The 21,756-nt window shown below is 36.9% G+C and overlaps 1 protein-coding gene across 1 annotated transcript; it reads left to right on the top strand.

The window, feature by feature from the left end:
- Nucleotides 1-1,589: 1,589 nt before the first annotated feature.
- On the top strand, nucleotides 1,590-15,194 carry LOC107717260 (tetratricopeptide repeat protein 12-like). The gene is made up of 21 exons (XM_016523944.1): nucleotides 1,590-1,731; nucleotides 1,919-2,082; nucleotides 2,297-2,327; nucleotides 2,552-2,629; nucleotides 2,733-2,854; nucleotides 2,978-3,037; nucleotides 3,691-3,762; nucleotides 3,882-3,942; nucleotides 4,414-4,602; nucleotides 6,566-6,635; nucleotides 7,135-7,223; nucleotides 7,709-7,877; nucleotides 8,475-8,564; nucleotides 9,294-9,357; nucleotides 10,509-10,643; nucleotides 10,887-10,979; nucleotides 11,173-11,241; nucleotides 11,905-12,006; nucleotides 13,431-13,530; nucleotides 13,646-13,871; nucleotides 14,736-15,194. Exons 1-21 carry the CDS (start codon nucleotides 1,590-1,592, stop codon nucleotides 14,803-14,805), a joined length of 2,196 nt encoding a protein of 731 aa, XP_016379430.1. The 3' UTR covers nucleotides 14,806-15,194.
- Nucleotides 15,195-21,756: the final 6,562 nt, after the last annotated feature.

The following is a 21,756-nucleotide window of genomic DNA, read 5'->3' on the forward strand; positions in this document are numbered from 1 at the left end:
ATGCAATCTGTACATTAAAAAAAAAAAAAAAAGAAATCACTATTTAGTATTTATATAAAATTGTATTTATTAATATTTTCAATTGGCTTTTATTTTTCAGTTTAACAAAACTACAGTTATGAACAATTTTGTGCTTTCACCATTTATTATACACATTTTATTTAAATTTAGCTTTCATTCACTTAGACCAGTGATCTTCACTATTTTTTTCACGAGAGCCGCACTTATAGGACAAAGTTAATAGGAGAGCCACTTTTACTGCAAAGTATGAAAAGTTACATCCAGTCATAAATAGCATGTCTGCTTCTCAATCTGTCATCCCTGAACATACAATATGCAATGCAATACAAAGGGGTTTATTTTTAAAAGTTATTTTTTATTAAAGTTATTTGCTTCTACATTAGCCCATCATGTATCAAACCATAAGAGCACATTCGGCGTTAAGAGCTGGAAAGATTGCCAAAACAACTCCGCAGTGAGTCAATGTCATGGACGTAAGGGCAGAGCAAGTTTAAATATCTTTCTAGTCTATATTTCCATCTTGTAATTCCGCTGTTTTGGGTATTTTTAAAATATAAATTATTTGTAATAGAGCAGACACTGACTGTTGTTCATGTATTTATGTTCTCATTTAGCGAGACAGCAGACGCTGAAAACACTGCACACTTCAGTATGTGTGTAGTAAATGAAACCACGCGTCTGTGCCATTCATTCATAAAGAGACATGCAGGATTCATATTTAAATGTTATTTTTGCAGCTTAAAATTTACAGATACCAGTCAATATTGCGATTTGATTTAAGTGTAATGACCTACTTTTGATTTATTCACCCAAACTTTGACAAATTCCGTGACATTCCGCGTTATACAGTAAATTCTGTTTTTATGACTGGATTCCGCAATTCCGTCCGCGTTTTCCGCATCGCAGAAATCATAGGGCCATAATTATAATGTGTTCTATTGTCTTTTGTCGCGTCGCACCACGACGCTCGTGTCCAGTGTAGACACGGTGCGAGTTTTTATAATGGCTTAGACATAGTCCTGATTGTTTTTAATGTTTTTATTAAATATCTGTATTGATCATATCATCGCATTATTTACTGCCATCTGCCATGCGAGCCACACATCAAAGCTTGGCGAGCCGCATGAGGCTCGCGAGCCGCGCAATGAGTAACACTGATCTAGAGTAACAACAAGAAACGGAAAGGAACAATAAAACATCTTTATCTGTTTAAGTGTGTCTGCTTTTGAAGTACATCTCAGTCGTTGTTCATATTCATGAATACATTGGAGCACCTTCATCATACCATAAACCTTCAAACATAAACTAGAGCTCTGACTTTATACAGTACATTTCAACAGTAATTCAAAGTTATGTTTTCTGAAAGAATGAGTGTGGCTGTGTCCTTGTACAAGGGCATAGTGATGTTTTTCAGAGTCATTCAGCTTGCTGTAGAGAAAACACTGGATAAAACCAAATAAAATAAGTTTAAAATGAAAAAGATTTGTGAATTTTGACCGCGTGATGATGTAGTTACAAGTATCTACTAGCAGTAGAAACAATTCTTCTTGCACGTGGCTGCTGTTGCTATGGTTACGGGTACACTTCTGCAAACAAAACTTCTCTTCGCTAGAACTTCTGTTTCGGTGGGCTTTGTAAAATCATTTTCAAGCATGACTTTGCAAGATAACGACGATCTCGAAAGGTTTTTGAGGAATGTTGACCAAATGAGTAAGTGCCGTTTGCTTACAACTTATGTTTCTTGATTATAAAACGTCGTCTGACGTCAGTGCGGACAGGACGGGACTCTTTCAGTGTCACACATTTCACACAATAACAGATCACACATTTATTTGAATCATGAGCTAAATGTAATTTGGGAGTTAAAAAAAATAAATGTGTTGCTTTCTGATTGCAGATGAGTTGGTAAAAGAGTTAAATTCCAGCGTTGTGTCGCGCCAGGAGAAAGCAGTTGCGAAGGAAGATCAATTCATCTCATCCCTGGAGCAGAAGGAACCGTGTAAAACCAAAATCAATAAGACTGTTATGAACAAAAATCCTTCATCTGAAAACGGGCCAGTGGTACAGTATTTGTAGTCTGTACTGGAAATATAATATGAATGAATGAGTAAAAACACACTTTTAAACATAAATGTTAGAGTTCATGATTATCAGTAATAAATGAAATTAAGTGACTGTTATGCGTTACATTAATACCTAATATTTCAAAAAGTATGCATTTTTTCAAATGTTAATGAGTTAAACTACAATAATGCAATTGTTTTCCTCTTTTTAGAACATCCAGTATGAATCAAGTCAAAATCCAGGTAGGTTTGTGTCTTGAAGTCTCTTATCTGTTCTTGGTTCTGCAGTTGACAAGACTTCTATGTCTCTGTTGAATAATTTGGTTTCAAGTATAAAACTTGGATGTCTGCCCTTGACGTCTTGTAAATGATTTATAAATCAATACAAACTAGCTCACCTTCATCTTCACTTCTTGTCTTTTTATTATAAATCTTGCAACGGTTTGTTGTACTCTTCGATTCGTCAGAGAATTTCTTGAGGATATTAGAAAAAGATGCCGAGGAGAGAAGACTGAGAAGAAAGATGAAGGAAGAAAAAGCCAATGGTGGGTACACTGAAGCCTAAGAGCAAAATGGCCAGTTTCTGTTTTCTGTGTGTGTTGTCAGTTTGTGACGTCTAGATTGGCTCTGTCCTCGTTTGACCCGCAGCGTTAAGGGAGCAGGGGAATGAGGCTTTCACTCAAGGTGACTACGAAACGGCTGTCAGGTTTTATACTGAAGGCTTGGAGCAGCTGCGTGACATGCAGGCTCTCTACACAAACAGAGCACAGGTACTTCCACGTTTCAGAACGAGTTCTTGTACAATAATCTGAAAAGTCAGTATCATAACTGCTATTCCTGTGAGACTGCTCCTCTTGTGATTTTATTGTCTCTTACATTCATGTATTATGTAGGCCTTTATCAAGTTGAAGAGATATAAGGAGGCCATCAGTGACTGTGAGTGGGCTCTGAGGGTGAGTAAAACACTGGAAAAGAGGTCAGAGAAGTGCCCTCTCATTTTTCAGTGTCAGCCGAAGTCTACCTAGTCTGGTGAGAACAGCAGGCTACATAGTGCGTGTCTATTGAACTGGATAGTTGTGCAGCGCATTGGAAAATTGGGTTGAAGTTCCTTCTGAGATGTTCCAAATAGTCTTTGCTTTTGGAAAACTTTTAGAAAGTTAAATAAGAGTTATTTATATATAAATAAATATATCCCTATGGTCTAATGGAAAATCCAATATATTGTCCATTGGGTCAGTGACAAATAAGAGTGTCTAGGATAAAGAATAATAAAAAAAAAAATCTAGTTTAAAATGCCAGTGCATCTGCATGTTGGTCACACCATATGACTGTAATTTGGTAGACCAAAGATATTGTAATATTTACAATAAGTACAAAAAATAAATACAAACAATTATTTTTATGCCCCCCAAAAGATATCAAAATGAGCTTTAATTGAGATGTTAAATTTTTTTCATTATAGAAGAGTTGTAATAGATTGGGTAAAGTAATAATTTACCCTAGATTGGGACAAAATAAATCACATTACTGATTCTAGTTTATTACTTAAATGCAATTTTCTGTTGTTTTTAAGTGGCCAATGAATATATAAAACTTTCATTCACAGTGCAATGAGAAGTGTATTAAAGCATATGTACACATGGGCAAATCTCACCTAGCACTCAAGGATTTCAAACAGGTAAGTATCGTTCAATAGAAGTCTTTCTGTCCTTTCAAGTCTAAAGCTGGATTACACTTATATTTCTCACCTTATCTGACCTCTCTCCTTTTATCCTTCTACTTTTGCTTCACTTTCAGTCCAGGATTTGCTATCAAAAATTTTTGGAGATAGAGCCACAGCGAGAGACCATGGTCAAAGGTATGATCCAAAAATGCTGTGAGGATATGAAGCAAGGTCAATAATATACTTTAGATCCATGCATTAGCAACAGAGTAGGATTAGCATTGTTTTTATTTTAGCATCCACTCTGTCTGTATATCTACCTTTTACATTTACATTTACATTTAGACATTTAGCAGACGCTTTTATCCAAAGCGACTTACAATTGGGGGATACATAACGATCTTTTAGTCAAGCGTCTCTCAGAATAAACTGAATTCACTTGTATTTTTACATGAGTCTCTCTCACACGTTCCCTCTTTCTCATCACATGCTTACACCAGCAGTTTTTAGAACATTAGTTGCTCATTTAAATTGATTTTGAACTTTTCACACGGAATAATGGCATTATGCATTCCCGTTCTATGCATTTTAATAGAATATTTCCACATGAATTTGCAAAAAAGAAATATGTTCATGAAGCAATCACATTACCTTGCATTACACTAGCTTATCTGAGACAAGTGGATTTGGAAGAGAAGGCATCTCTCCAGGAAAAGGCAGCTTGGGACGAGCTACAGGAGGGAACAGCGCAGGCCATGGAAGTACCAGAGCTGCTGAAGAAGCTCGACAGACCCAATGAGATCAATCTTTACTACTGTGGTGGATTGGAGCTGCTCTCACAGGCTATTAAAGACTGTAAGTTCACATGATTAATTCAGAGTCCTTTGTTTATTTTAATTTTTAATTTTTTGGTAGGATGAACAAATGTTTATGCCAGCCTTAAACCTCAGATTTGTGTGAAATATGCCTTCGGTTTACCCAGTGTTGTTCCAGCAACCAGTGCGATATTTCTTGCACTGGGGATCAATACAGAGAGGAGAGAAGTGAGGAATTTTGTGCGGAGGGCTCATTGATTCTGCTCTGCGGTTCATTTGCAGTTCATGATGAGGAAACTAATCCTCATGATCAGCCACAGAGGACAGACACAGTGACAGTCCTATCACAAGCAAAAGCTCAAGGCTTTTAGACTTTGTTAGTGAATGCGTGCATTACCTTTCAGTTTGTTTTTGCTCAATTCTGATCCTGTGTCAATATATCACTGCACAGTTCAGTGCAGCAACCCCTTTTGACAATTTAGATTGATAAAATATACTATATATAAGGGACAACCTGAGCTTGTTACCACAAATCACAAAAGGAGTAAAATGAATATTTTTCAAAATTCCCTTTACCCTACTAGTGAATATTTCTCAGGGTGAGTTTATGTTTGAAACTCAATTTCAGTATGAACACAAACCTTAAAGTACTGCCTACAGCAAAATTGTAACAGTATATTTATAATGAAATAAAATCTAAAAGGTTGCACAAAGTATCAAACTGTTGTTTAGTAATAAATTGTATGCATTTATAACACGTCAACCTGCCCTTATGTGACAAACACACACACAAAAAAATTAAATTAATTCAATTAAATTCTACCTTTATTATATAATTGACTCTTTTCTGAATGTACACCAGCGTTCAAAAGTTTGGGTCTGTAAGACTTTTTAGTGTTTATGAAAGAAGCCTCTTCTAAAAACACTATTATTTAGAAATATTATAGAATTTAATATTCTGTTTTCTATTTTAATATATTTTAAAATGTAATGATGACTGTGATGGCAAAGCTGAATTACAGTCTTCACTGTCACATAATCCTTCAGAAATAATTCTATGCTGATTTGGTGCAAGAAACAATCTTTTTGTTATCAATGTTGAAAAAAGATGTTGCTTTATATTTTTGTGGAAACCTTGATACATATTTTTCAGGATTCTTTAATAAATAGAAATTTCAAAAGAACAGCATTTATTTAAAAAAAGTAATTTTTGTAAGATTATACATTTTTGCTGTCACTTTTGATCAATTAAATGCATCTTTTTACTGGCTCAAAACATTTGAACAGTAATGTATACAAATGGGATGATATTGTGTTCACTTGTTTACACAAAATATATTACAAAAATTATTTTGATATTTCACTTTTCTTTTACTTTTTTTCAAACTAGAAACCAAAAAACTATTGCTAGAGAAAACACATTTATTTAATATGACTTTTGACTCAAATCCTTACAGCTACTGAAATATAATATATAGGCACCATGTTTTTGTTTATTCTGTACTTCATATTGATATAAACATACCTTCATATCAAGGTAACTTGATAAAAACTACATGCTAAATCAAACTTTTAACTTTGAATTTGACTTCCCACTTTATATATTGTACTGCAGTCCTTTCCAGCAGATATCCTCTATTAAAAAACTGTTTAAAGTGTCAGAAGTATTCTACAAAGGTAAATGTGGGTCTGCACATTGTGCAGCATAATCTTGAAAGCACTCCAAGACAGAAAGCTTTTTGCCAAATGTTTTGTGCAGGTAAGATACCTGAATAGCTCTTTGTAAACTAATTTCTAGTATTTCCACAGAATGAACACTGCCTTTGTGTAGATAAGGCAGCACTCTCTTATTCTTGATGAGCTTTTGTTTATTCTCCTTGTACTCTCTTTTGCCCTTGAACAGAGTGTATTGTGTGTCTGAGTCTGGCTACTGTGATGTAGTGTTGATATATTGCTCTCACTTCATACCTACTAACACTGACCTTATCTGGTGTCCCTCACAGGTACAGGGCAGACATTATTCAGATTAAACAATGGCTTCAGTATCATTAATGGCAATAACACTGTAAGAAGGTAAGGTTGCTAAAGAAGTGAACCTGACAGTTTGTGGTCAGAATGTACTTTGCACATTTGAAAATGGCTGATGTGGTGTAAAGGTCTCTAGAAGTTGTGTTTAATTTTAATTATGGGAAGATCTTACTGTAGTGTCATAAAGTGTGCATGCATAGTCCACGTATGATTGATTGCATCTTAACTTTCTCTCCTCTCTAATCGGTTGTCTTGCTCCAACCAAAACCCTAACCTAAAATGAATTGACTAATTTGAATGCATTTAAACAACAGATGTGTAATCTGGCTCTGCTGTATAATCATGTCATGTGTTGGAATTTAAGAATGTGCCGGTTGTTCTTTTTCATGCATTTATGCTGAATGAGGAATGGAGCTTTCAAGCTTCAAAAAGGATGCAAAAGCAGATTATTCTGTTTTTGGGTGAACTATCACTTTAACATTGTATCTATGCATGACTGAAATGTATTTACTGTATCTCAGTTTTTTTCCTCTTCTGTATTTAGCTGTCTCTCACAGAATTCAAAAGATCCATATGCGGTTGATCTATGCTTGTCCATCGTCAAACTATGGAGGACAGTTTGCAGTGGAAATGGTAAGATGAAATGCAGCATGTGAGCGTACAGGATGTATGAATCTTATTCAAAGACCTTGAAAATGAAAGATGCTATTACTGAGGAAAAAATAGCAATCCCATTTGCACATTCCTTTTTAATACTCTTAAAGGGTCATATGATGCTGCTAAAAAGAACATTATGTGTATTTGGTGTAATGAAATGTGTTTATGCGGTTTAAAGTTTAGTCTCTCTTTGGAAAACTTTAAATGTATCAACACCATTTAATCTGACTCTGCTTTCCCAGACTTCTTTTAAAGTAATGAGCATTCGTAAAATTGTCTAAATCCAAGTCGATATCAATTTATCCTGTTCTTTGCCTGCTAGCAGTGAAATTGTTATTGCCTCCCACATTAAAAGTCTCTTTAGTAAGTAGTTTGTGCCCTTCAGTTATAATCTCATTAACTGGTCAACTAAATCTGCATTTGTCTTTATTAAACCTTCTCTATAATTGTGTTCCTTCCAGAGCAGAACCAACAGCTGTTGATGGAGTGTCCCGGTACCAGAGAACACATGGTCCAGCTGTTGGCATCACCGGTACATGAAATACAGAGGGAAAGCCTGGAATTGCTCAGCATGTACTCACAAATTCAGCACGGACGAGACGTGCTCATCGACAACCTGAATTCAAACCAGTATGTATTTTTTGTGTCATTTTGAATGCATTGCATTGTAGTTTACAAAATGATGTGCAGTGAAATAATAATTTACAACATAACACATGAGGAGCCATTTAGACATGACTAATTATGTGAAACAAAATGGACTGGCATGCCACACTGCTAATATACTTTTAAAGATAAAAGTATATACGTAGAGCATAATTAATAATACTAATAAATCTACATTTCATTAATTGCTCCATGCTTATATTGACAAAATCTCTTAAAATGTAATGTTTTATGTTCTATACGAACAGTAATTGTTTGCATTGCTTAATTAAATATTTAAACAGCATAATTAATTCATTATATAAGTATGTTTAATAAATAAATATTTATATTGTTTTTATAATATTTACTAATATTTATTTAAACCCACTTTGATGTCAATTTTATCTCAACCTTTTATGCTTTTTAGAAAGCAGAGCAGGAGATAGATTTAAGTGTGGTGTTCCTATGATATCTGTGATTCATCTCATTAGCTAGTAAGCAGACACTTCCTGCTGTTATAGCATGTTTTATTAAAGTCCTTTTAATGAGCCTATAATGAATGCGATCTGTCCCCTGTAGAATGGCAGAGAACCTGATGAGCTGTGTTTGCCGCGATATGAGCTCTGCATTGGCGCTTACAGCTCTGGAGAACTTGGCTGCAGAAAATAAGTATGCACAATCAATATATTTGACCTTACCATATACCATACCCTGTTTTCATGTGAAGTTGATGAATGCCTGAAAGAGGTATAGTGAAACTGACCCTTTTTATGAAATCTTGGACACAACCCACCTGAGTGTCCATTAGATTCCCATACATCATAGTCGCACGTATTAAATCGAGACACATTCAAATTCATTCAGCTCTACAGCCCAGGTCCCTTGAGAATGCAATGTGAACACATTTAAGACAAAACGATCCATCACATTCACAAATCCCTCCATTTATCTCTGTGAAAGAGATCAGCCTCTCGCCGTTTCTAGTCATTCACCACCTTACAGATAGAATAAGGTGCTCTCGGTGAGCACACCAGGAGACAGGATTAAACAGCCACTTCATGCACAGAAGGAAATGAGGATGGCGTAACAGTTTGATAGATAGTCAATGAAAAGTGTTCAGTGAATTCAAGCCGCTGTCTTGTTTCTAGATAAGGATGGGTAGGCATATTGGTCTTGTCGTGAGTTGTACGCTGGGCGTCAGCAACGTGTGATTTGAAACCGTATAGTTCTGCTTGGATCAGCGACCACTGCATTATAACGCCTTTTTATCTTTTGCCCCTCTGGCTCTTTGTGCATTACTGCGAGAGAGTTATCTGAGGATTTAAGTCTGCTGAGCTTTTTTAGTTAGCAGTTAGTTTCTTTATTTAATAATTTGTTGTTGCTCTTTGTCTTTTTCAGATTTAAGATTCAGTCAAGGGAGAACTTCACAGCAGTGTTTGCCCTTCCTCTTGAACATCTGCTGGTGATGTATTATGAAACATCATTCATAGTAATCCTCTTAATAATTATAATAATCTAAAGTATAATAGCGTATAATATTTAAATCAGTAATACTTTATTGTCTGGAATCTCAGATATTTTCAGCAAAACAATTCTAATAGTTTTTTCTTATTGATCAAAGATCCTTAATGCATTTTAGCATTTGAATTTCTTTATTCTGTATTTCAGCATCCTAAATCCTAAGAGTTGGTACTCAAAGTGTAGCACATGTAGACTCTCATTATGATCTTTAGGACTGATACCCTACATGCTGAGGAGTCTATTTAATTTTGATTTTATTATTTTTCTATATTGCATGATAGAATAATAACGAATTAGTCTTCTGGCAGCAAAAGATTCCAGTCTTCAGAGAAAGCAAATATGTTGTTGCATTTCAGTGCAACATAGATTACAGTCTATGTAGACATCCAATAAAATCAAATGATTAGTAATTGTACTTATTAAATTTTTACTAGTATGATGAGAGCTTATTATGTCTTATTATGAATGGTAAGAGGAGGGTGTACACACACAAACTTTGTTCTATCTTTTCTGTATTTATAATTAGAATTCATAATTATTAAAATACTTACTAATTACATAATTAGCTTTACATCATTAACTTGCACTACCATTTAAAAGATTGGGGTCTGTAAAATTTAAAAAAATGTTTCTGATGTCGTTCACCAAGACTGCATTTATTTGAACAAAAATAAAGTAAAAACAGCAATAGTGTGTTATATTATTACAATTTAAATAACTTTTCTATTGTAATATACTTTAAAATGTCATTTATAGCTGTGATGACAAAGCTTATTTTTTTAGCAGCCATTACTCCAGTCTTCAGTCTCACATGATCCTTCAGAAATCATTCTAATATGCTGATTTGGTGCAAAATCAATGGTGTAAAATCAATGTTAAAAACAGTTGCGCTGCTTAATATTTTTGTGTAAACCATGATACATTTTTTCAGGGTTCTTTGATGAATATAAAGTTCAAACTAAAGCATTTATTAGAAATAGACATTTATGTAACATTATAAAAGTCTTGTCACTTTTGATAAATCGACCCCAAACTATCGAACGGTAAATCGTCCACATTTCAACTAATGCTGTTTTTCCAATGCACTTGTAGTCAAATATCATGACAGCCGACCATAAGAAACTGGCTTCTGTGATTTCTGTGATCGGGACCATGGCTCTGGATAATGTCATCAGTAAAAAGCTGGCAGGACGTAGCGAATTTTGGAGATGCTCTCTCCAAACTATGGTAGGCTTGGAGACAATAACCTTTTACATCACAACCAAGCTCCCAAATACTCTGTCCTTGAACATTGTTGAATTATGTATGATGTCTTGCGCTGTGAATTTTGATTCCGAGGGTTTGTTTTTAAGCTCCTTTTTGCTACCTTGTTGTATTAGCTGTGAAACATTTCCCACAGACGCTAAAACTGCAAAAGGACATGAATTTAATTTCCGGCACTGTCAAGATAAAGCTTTGTTTTGGTTGCAGAAGCAGTGCATCGGCTGTGAATGTGGAAGTGTCCTCTATCCTCTCCTGGGTTTGATGATCAACTTAGCCTCAAATCCCTCTCAAGTTGTCCAGGTAAAGCAGGAAGTTTAATGCAGCGGGCTCTAGGCCAGCCCCCATCCGAAACATCAAGCACTTTTGTAGCCAAAGGGCCCTGGATAGGCAGAATGTTCTGTTAGCGCCTTTGCTCTCCATATGTTGCAATCATGTCTGAAACACCAAAGGAAAATGGAAGATAATGTTTTTTTGGCTCTCTTTTAACATACAGGAGCACGCTGTTCTGGCCAGCAGCAGGTGCTTGGACCTGCTGAGCGATTCTTCTGCGGGCGTCATCACAGTAAGTTGAATTCGTTTTAGCAAGGCCAAAGCAAGCTTTAACCCAACCCCTGATGACTGGAGCCGCCAGAACATTTGAACTGTAGATTTCTGCACATTAATTATTGAAATGTTCATCCTGCAGGATGTGGGTTGTTGTGGAGCCCAGCATATTAGCATCTCTAGAGCATCTCTACAAAACATTTACACATGGCTTCTACAGGATCAAAAATGGAAGTTCAGAGTTTAAATATACGGATGTGCTTAGATGGCTAGCATCCCCAAGAGAAGGATTTCGCATGCACGGAAGTATTTACATAATGATTACCGTGGCAGCCGTAGGCCCTAGCCTGGGGACTATTTTTTCTGACTATGTTAATGTAGGTTGGTTCTAGGTTGCTTGCTTGGGTTTTGCTGCCTTGGCGCCTCATATCTCTCCAGTCAGGCTGTTTCTCAGAGTTCAATTAAGGTGAAGGAACTTTGCCTTTGTCTCCCTTTATATATAATGGAACTGAATGCTTCCACCTCGAGGTGGACTTTTAGTGCTGTGATACCGCTTGAACTGCAATTTTGACAAGCTGCCACAAAATACATCAAGAGTACAGCTACAGCCCAATCCTTTTGAAATGTCCTATCCATCCTGTTTTGGTATCAAACACGTTATCTTGTTTTGTTTTGGCTTCAGAGAGCTGCAGGTTTGCTGAGCGTTCTCCTCCCGATGTCTACTGATGCCACTCAAGAAGTTGTGCGAAATGGAATAGTGAAGAAGTTGCTGAAGATTCTGAAGGTAGAGCCTCTATCAGGTTTTAGAATTCAGTATAGTGTCTGTAAGGAAATAAAGTCAAATTAAATTAGACAAAAGATGTTTAAGATGGTAGGGATTATGCCCTTCACATTAAATTGGTGAAAAGTCTCTACTGAAAAGACCATCTTAGCCCAGTTGAACCTTGCTGACACATTACATTTTTACTACTGTATATTTCATATCCAGTGTATTATATATTTTTACAGTCTTAAATCAGCCCAGAACCCATATTTCCATTTCCATTGAAAGCGGTTAAAAGCTACCTTTATTTATTTGTATGTTTATTCATTAACCAAAGTGTAAGAAAGTTGCGCACATCCCACAAACCCACACAGGGCTCAGGTGCAGGACAAAAAAAAGTCAAACTAGCAAAAATACAAACGTATTGTCCACACACTGATGTAACTGCTCCATAAAAATAATTTATTGCAGCAACGTTTCGACCATCAGGTCTTCGTCAGGCACAAGAAGACCTGATGGTCGAAACGTTGCCGCAATAAATTATTTTTATGGAGCAGTTACATCAGTGTGCGGACAATACGTTTGTATTTTTGCTATGTTTATTCATTAAAATATTTATTTATGACCTGGTTTTATCCTTTGCTGGACTTGAACGCCATGTTTGTTTATTTTTTTTTTCATTCTTTGTTGCCATTGAAAGCCATGTAAAGCCATATGTTCAGTTATCTGCCTTGAAAATTATTTATTTATTTTTCATTCTTTGTTGCCATTGAAAGCCATTTAAAACCATATGTATAATTTTGCTACATGATTTAATTATTTTTTTATATAAATAATAATAATTATTAATAAACAACCTAGTTCATCCTTTGTTGGCATTGTTTGCTATCATTATTTATTTACTGTATTATTCATTATTATTTACCTGTCTGTTTGTCTGTCTGTTTGTTCACCAGAATACAGCAATGTGTAATGGTGGCGGCCCCCAAAGTTAAACGCTTTAACCCTGTAAAGCCTGGCATATTAAATAATATTTAGAAAAAATCATGAATCTCTCTATCATTTGGTGCCATTGAAACTCTGTATTTCACAACCACAAATCAAAACAAAAAGCCTTTATGAAATTAGATCAATAGAAATTTTTACAGTTTTTACAGTAAAAAAATGCATTTTTATGTGATCAGTAAATCCCATAATACCCTGATCATATCAAAGCAAATCCCGTATCAAATATAATGCATAAAATGTAATTGCAATACATATTTTAATATTCATTATTTATTTCTAAATATTGTTTAAAATTTCAGGCTTTAAGGAGTTTAACACCATTAAAAATTCTTGTATTCTGGTCACCAGGTATATTGTGTTCTCTCAGGAGAGTATTGCAGATGCAATCGTAGAACTTTTAACTGAAATTTGCTTGTGTGTCTGTCCTGTCCTGCCAGGTAGGAGGAGAGATGAGCTCCAGATACTCCGTTAAAGCCCTGACATTCTGTACTGCCTCAATCCCACAGGCCTGTGAAGAGCTGGTAAAGCTTGACAAACGTGAGTTCTGAGGGTTAGGGAGGCAGAGGATTGGATTCAATAACTTTCTTAAGTTCTGTGGCTTTACGGTGACTTTGTGAAAGTTTGTGTGCGCTACGCACATTTATTCATTCAGGGCTGCTCACTTTGAGAAAACTCCTGGGCAGTATTGACGAGTTGGTGGTGGGGAACGCAGCTTTGTGTATGGGCCATTGCTTAGAAGTGGATGGAGCTGCCGGTAGCCTCCTAGGCACAGACTGTGTTCAGTTGCTGCTACACCACGCTGCTGGAGACGCCAAAAGAGCAGCCATTCGGCAGAATGCAGCCATTACTCTTGGGAAGCTGTGCAAAACAGAGCCTAGGTATAATTAAGTTTGACTTGCCTTTTGCAGTCACCTGTATTATACTGATTAACATTCATGCTGATGTACTTATACACAGCAGTGATACTTTGGGAAACATGAAGGTGAAAAGATAATGCCTCCCTATAATTAACCTCAACAAGATGATGAACTTCTTGAATGCATAATGAATTAAAACACCTCAGATCGACAATTTAAGGACATAAGCAAGGCATCCTAAATGAACTGATTGAGATATAAACATGTTTGTTTGTTGAATTTGAAATTAGTTTATATTCTTGTCTCATGTTTGGGCTGTTAATGAGCACTTTTACAGATGTGAGAGTCTCTTTAAATATTTACCAATTGGGCCTTTAAACTTTTAATGACCTAAAAACTATTGAGTTTTTCCCCTTCATCTTTAATTTATAAAGTGTCCACAAGCTCAGGTCTGAGAAAAGTAGCAGCTCTGTTAGTTAGGTGTTCTTGAAGTGTCTTGTTCTCCCAGTCAGCATCTAACAAAGACAATCCATCAAAGAGGAGACAAAATCTTACGGCATTCATCTTTGATGAGCTTTCAACTTTTTAAAGATAACGCTGCTCCGAGCATGAGTCTTTACAGTGGGATTTCAAACCTCTGAGATCAGAGTGCAGCCTAAAAAAGACATTTTAGACAGAAAACAGTAGAGGGTACAGACACTGCCAAAAATATTACACATAACCGATGAACCTACTTTGTATGAAGAGCAAACTGGCTGACGCTTGTCTGCATTTCATATTCTTAGTTCTGGTTTTATATTTGGCTGTTCAGAGTTCATTGTGTGGTCAAAATGAAAAAGAACCTAATTCTGTTGGTTTGATATATCTCTGTTTTGATATTTTCAGGCACATGGAGAAACTCAGGGAGCTCCATGGTTTAGAAATCCTTCACTCCTGTGTAAGATTGATCACGTGAGCCACTACCACTCATTCGGTTCCTCAGTAAATGACCTCATAACTCAGGACCCGCACACACACACAAACAGATGACTGCTGTCCTTTGCTTTACAGCTTAAGATGCTCATCTTAAGTGAGGCCACAAATTACTGTCATGCCTTAAGGCCTATCTTGATTAGGCAGCTGTTTCCTGTGTTCGTTTTAATTAGAGAGAATTCACACTGACATGTGACTCTTTTATCTGCTGTTGTAGAGAACACGTTGCCCTGGGACGATATTCGAAACATTTCAATTTCCTTTCATCCCAAATGACTCACTTGGGAGTGTGTTGTCTTGATTACATTTTGCTTTCTGTTTGTTGAAAAATTGATTAATATTAGCTTTCATGTGTTAAATAAAAAAGATTAATAAAACTGCATTTGAAGATAATTATGGTTAAAGCCTGCTCATCTTTGCAGACTTGATAGCTTAAGAAAATATCTGATGATGTAATAAGAAAAAAGAAATATTGTTACAATTCAAAAGAGTTTAGCAGATATGAGTCTGAGTGTAATCCAGGGTTTGGGACAGGATTTCACAAACAGACTGTAATATGGAACCTCAACACTTCAGGTTTGTCCCAGAACATGTATAATGGGATAGCAAAGGGGTAGTTCACCCAAAAATGAAAATTCTGTCATCATTTACTCAACCTTATGTTGTTCCATATCTGTATGACTTTCTATCTTCTGTGGAAGAGTTTGGTTACCAGCATTCTTCAAAATAGCTTCTTATATGTTCCACAGTAGAACTTAAATCATACAGGTTTGGAATGACATGAGGGTGAGTAAATGATGGGAAAAAGTAATTTTTGGGGTAAACTATTCCTTTAATTAAACCACCGGTTAGCCAACATTGACGTCCATTCAAAAGTTGCCATGTCTTCTGACAAAATACTTTTTGTAAGCAAATCACTTTTTTTTTAAATATATATACAGTATATAATAGTTCAGTATTTAGTATTGAATAATAATAATAACAATAGTATTTTAATAATAGTATTCTACTCAATTTTATTTTAGAGGGCTCTTAAAAGTGTGTCTTTGAACCCCAAAGTGATTCCATTGCCTAAAACTATTGTTCCATTGGTCACTCTGTTCGGTGCCTATTTCTTTAGAAATGCTTAGAAATGGCTAGAAAATGTCAATTCATATCATATAAATGACATATCACATTGTTGTAGCCTTTGGTTAGCAAGCTAACAGCATAGCCTACTACCTTAGCATCGTGCTAACTGGTTAAGAAAGGCTCTTTTGATTAGATTAGCACAAACTATGGTGATTAAATTGGGTGGAGTTCCAAACAGCTCCGCGCGAGATGGCATTCTGCTGGGGAATAAGATCTTACATGACATTTCAATGTGATTTCAGAGTAATTAGTCACATGGCATTTATGTTGACTGGTTCAAAAACAATTGAATTGAGACCTAAGTTAGGGTGACCATACGTGCCATTTTCCCCGGACGCGTCCTGGCCAGGATTTCTATATTGCTTTGATTCAAAGTACCTCGACAGCGTTTCGAAAACACAAGGAACCGATGTCATACACCGATCGGTCTGCACACGCAAACAAAGCCAAACCCTAGATATTTTAGGCAATATAGAAATCCTGGCCAGGATGCGTCCGGGAAAAATGGCACGTATGGTCACCCTAACCTAAGTGCCCATGTGCATAGATGGTATTATAAACGTTCTTCATCCAGACACATAAAATGCAGGGATCGAGGCAGAGAGCTTTCTGTGATTGGCTGTTTCTGAATGAAAAAGAAAAAGTATCCCAACTTTTTTTTTTTTTTTGCTGTTTACAGAGCCAAGTGACAGGTGTGATTTCTCAAGACACCTTTTTCAGTGATATCTGTCATGTAGTAGGAAAAATGTAAAGAATCGCTTACGGTGCCTTTAATATATTTCTACATTTAAAATGTATTCATTTAGCTGACACTTTTATCCAAAGCAACTTACTGAGTAAGACAGCAAAGCAATTCATCATAAGGAGCAAAAACACGAGAAGTGCTAACAATAAATGCTAACATTGTCTAGAGTAGTACTTTCTAGAACAGGCAGGGTTTTAAGAAATAGTGAAACCATATAAGACTTTTTTTTAAGAGTCAGCAGGATATGGTCAAGTGCTCACAGAAGAGATGAGTTTTTAGCCATATAAATGATATTCATATATTCTTATAGTAAAGACAGAACCAGCCCCACAAAGACATTTGTCTTTGAACTTTCCAGCAAGTGAACAGTGGTGCAGATAAATAAAATTTCTACCCAATGTAGTTATTGGCATATACAGTATATACGCTATTGACCATGAGTGGATTAGACTAAGCTTTAATCTTTCTGTCAGAGGAATTGTGTAAACTCACCTGAAGATGAATTGACATGAAAAAATACAAGCTCTTTTAATAAGACTCTCTACACTGTATTTGATTCTTATCTGAATCTGTTTAATAATGGATGACTCGAATACTACCTTATCATAGCAGCTCACACAAGCCGAGGCGAGCATGAAAAATTATACGCAGTCAAACACGATGAGGGTGATGAGGGATTCTACTGACACAGAAATCCGTTTTATTTTTCTCAGCTTGCTTTTGTTCACCTGTCAGTAATCTAATCTACTTATAAATGACTAGAGAGCAAGGTAAAGCCCACAGTAGGCTCCTGCAGAGAGTGTAGTGTGAGCTCTGTTGGGATAGTATCCTGTGTAGTGCATCTCAGTAGAACTTCATTATGGTTTTATGTTTGTGTAGCTTAAAAGAAACCAAGAGAGAAGATTAAGTATGGGGATTGGTTTCATATTTTTCATTTTTGGACTCACGGGTATGTACACTAAGTTATATACGATAAAAATGTACAAATATTGTTAATTGAATATTTAATGTGCTAATATATAATATTATTATTAAATTAGAATGTTAATTAAATATATAATGCATGTAGTACTACTAATATATATTACAGAATTATAATTGTTAATTATTTCATAATTTATTTGATTAAGTAATGAGTGAGCCACGGCCGGCCGTACTCGGCTGACGACTAGTGTGAAGCTTCGGAGGACAGTGGGGAATTTGGGGTTAGGCAGGCGGTAGGAGCCGTTGGAGAGGTATGTGGAGGTTCTCGGCGTGGGGTGAGCTGGGGAGACGCGGCGCGTTCCAGCGGGAGTTGGATGACGAGGCTTGGGAAGTTTTCACTTCTTCAACTTCCAAATCTAAACCATTTAAGAACAGCACAAGATTAATCAGCTAGATCAGAGAGAGAAAAAAAAATAAAAAAAAACACATCGGAAGATCGCAGCGGATTATCTCGTCATCCAACCCCAGCAGGAAGCACGCACCTAGAGCAGCGTCGTGCCAGCTCACCCGGTTAGAGAGCTCGAGAAAACCCTCCACATATTGCTCCAACCTCAGACCGCCCTGCCGCAAACCCCACAGCACGTCCTCAGCTGCAGTCATCTTTTTGTGGTCAAGTCTTAGGTCACAGTGCGTAGGAGGGAACCGAGTAGATGACTTTCAAAACTTGACTTTTATTAAACAAACCAAATGAAAAGGAACACGAACATAGGGAGCGCAGGAGACACACATGGAATGACGTTTAAGACTCAACAAGAAAACATGAGGCAGACTACCCATTTAAACTAAACTTAACGAGGGACAGACAGGTGCAAGGAATCAACTAATAATGAGACAACGAGTACAGGAAACCAAACCAAATATGGGCATAAGGAAACACGAGGGAGAACTAGAACTTGGGGAACAAAACACAAGAGACAGGAACACAGGCCTGACAGATACAGGGTAATTGTTTCAAACCAATTGTTTTTACAGTGTTATAGGCCCATCCTTATGGGTGCAGTTCTGTACTTCTAAATTTTCTGTTGAGTGTTAGCAACTTATTCACAGATTTCTTAATTTCCCATGCTTTCAGAAAAAAAAATAGATATGCAAAAGCTGTCACTAGAGTGATACGCTTTTTTTTTTTTTTGCTTACCAATAATTGCATATTAGTGCCTTTTGAAAGGGTGCTTCCCCTGTGACAGCATTTGTACCATTTGTTTCTCTGAGAGTGTGCAACATATTACACATTTGTGTTCCATAAATAGGACTAAATTATTAATTACGGCAAATGTTGCAACTTGCTTACCTGTATTATGTTCCGGAACAATCCTTATACATGCAATAATTTTAACTGCAACCATCTATTTTTTGTATATTCAGTCATAAAATTTTAATGCCTATCGAACTATATACTATAGGCATTTATGTGTATTTTATGAGGCATCTCACAAGCAAAATTGCAACTCTGCTTTTTTCAGTGAATGCTGAGGAGGATCTGCAAGGCTTTCAGTCCCTGCAAACCGAGAGAGCAACCTTCATAACAATTATGCCATCAGAAGAGCAAAACAGCTCCAGTGACAACGGTGCAAAAGTTTCCACTGAAAGCCCTGCTCTATTGACTATAGCTGTAATCAGCTCTCCAGGGACAGATTTGTTCCATACGCCACATGAGATGCAGCACTCAAGTACAGTAAATGCAACCACAACCACTGATAAAGATGCAATTACCTCAAATGTACCGAGCTTAGTCTTAGCTTATGGTACAGGTTCACGTTCAACAGGTGAGGATAGCATAGCAGCAAAGCCGTTTCAGTCTGACGGAGACCTCTCATTGATCTCCAATGATGTGGAGAGGCTTCATCTCTCAGCTAAGGCTAAATTTGAGTCAATGATGAATGACACCATGACGCCTGCCTCTCATCTGTCCAGAGGCAGGGAAAAGATCTTTGCTTTTTTTCACGCTTCGCTGGAAAGCAAGAATCAAAGAGTCTTGGAGTCTATTACTCCTTCACCCACAAATGGCATTCCCATGGTATCGGCCTCTGATCCAGCAGTAATTGATAACCTTGGAGAGTCAAACGAGAGCGTGGAAAGATGTGGCGAAAACAAGACTGAAAATTGGACTCTGGAGTCGTTTGGAGCTGATGACCCTCTGAATCGTACTGAAGAGGTTTCTTTAAAGAAGAACCATTCAACCATTATGCATTTTACAGTTTTGCAGGGTACAGGGCTTTTAACCACTGAGCTTGGTCAAAATCCAAGAAATGGATCCGAGCATGAGCCAAAAGACCAGAAGAATCTGCTTTCACCAAGTTCACTGATCCTTAATACTCCATTACAAGTGAAATCAACCAGCCAAGTAATAGTTAATAAAATGGCAGAAAGCAGCAAAAATCTGAGCACCAATGGACCAAAACCCTTCGGGGTGTCACTAAAGCACCCAGACTCAATTTTTGTATTCTCCACTTCAAAGCTGAACCCTGCAAAGATTCCAGACGCAACCACGCTGAATTATTTTTCAAACATGGTAACAGCTGCTGGGGAAATGCACGTTACAAAACAATTTGTGACCTCACGGTTGATAACTGACTCCATGCAAAGAATTGTCTCAGCGAGGGACGGACTAGAAAGCAAATCGATTTTTCACACCAAGTAAAGAGCGTCAAATTAAACCAACACTCCAAACCTCGCCAACAAGTTTCCTTCATCATCTGAATAAAAGTGACCTTTCTTTGGCCGCTCAAACCTTTTCATCTTTGCTAAAAACTTCCCATCTTTGTTCCAAAGAAGCCAGAACATCCAGTATCTCTCTGATGGAGAAACATAACAGAATGGATCATTTTCCAGTTTGGCTGAGTGAATTAATGGCCTTTAGTACTGCCTCATTAACCAACGCTGAGAAAGCAACTACAGCAAGTAATAAGCGAATGTTCATGAAACAGACAGAAAGTTCACTTACGGCTCCCCGAACCTTTTCACCTCAAGAAGATTCTTCAAAACGCCTCGATCAGTTTGAGGAATTATCTACAGCGGCGCCTCTTCCACCTCTGACAAAGCTTAAGAACGTGTTTCATGTCTTCAAAGTGAACGTTCATCAGCCTCGACAGCCTCTAAATCATTTTCCCTCAGAGAGATTAAAGCCTTTTGTATCAGTTCAAGCTCCTGAATCGATTCCACCTTCGTTTACAACTGTGAAGAGATTCACAAATATGGAAGATTTTACAAAATTTGACTCTACAAACCAAAACCAAGTGCACGGTGCATCACAAAAAGCACCATCCGTCATATCCGAGAGGCCAAACATGAACTCAAGCAGATTAACAAGACACAAAATAGTAAATACAACCACAGTCAACAAAAGCATGTCACATTTTAGCGTTCCCCCAACACATCAGACTCCTAACAGCTACATATCCACAATAAAGACCTTAATTACAACAACTATGTTTTTAAAACCCCAGGTGTCTTTTGCCAATATCTCCCTGTTCTCTCGTGCAGTTCCACAAAAGAAGTCCTTGCTGCTGCCAACAACTTTCAGTAAGTCACAAAATACAGTGACAACAGATGCCATAGTTCTTTCAAAACTTTTGTCCATCTCTAAGAAAAGTATTAGTGAGAACGCCTTTTTAAATCACTCGATGACAACTGGAAAGATTGGTTTGCCATTAGACGACAAACAACAATTTCTTAAAAACCCAAGAGGGACTGTGGCGCTTTTTTTCCGCAGCTACACAGTTAGCAGTATCCCATCAGTCCAGCGGCTCGTTGAAGCTCACCCTGGAGAGGAATTCCTCACAGAAACATCACAATCTGGACTTCAGATTGAGTCATACTTAAAGAAGAGAGATGGCACGGTTAAACCAACAACTCTGAAACACCATGATCAGAGCAGTCATTCAGTTGTAGGCGTGAATCGAACCTCGTTCACGTCAATTTCGCACAAGATTGTTTCAAGCCCAATTCACACTACTGTTTCCCCTGTTGCTCTCTTAAATACAGAGTTTAAAAGACATTTGACCTTCTCTGCTTCACCGTCAGTATCTATTAAGCGAACAATGACAAAGATAATTGGACTTGACAACCACAAAGATT

The sequence above is a fragment of the Sinocyclocheilus rhinocerous genome, unplaced genomic scaffold (genome assembly GCF_001515625.1).
Source record: "Sinocyclocheilus rhinocerous isolate Xijiao unplaced genomic scaffold, SAMN03320098_v1.1 scaffold1893, whole genome shotgun sequence".
Taxonomy (NCBI): domain Eukaryota; kingdom Metazoa; phylum Chordata; class Actinopteri; order Cypriniformes; family Cyprinidae; genus Sinocyclocheilus; species Sinocyclocheilus rhinocerous.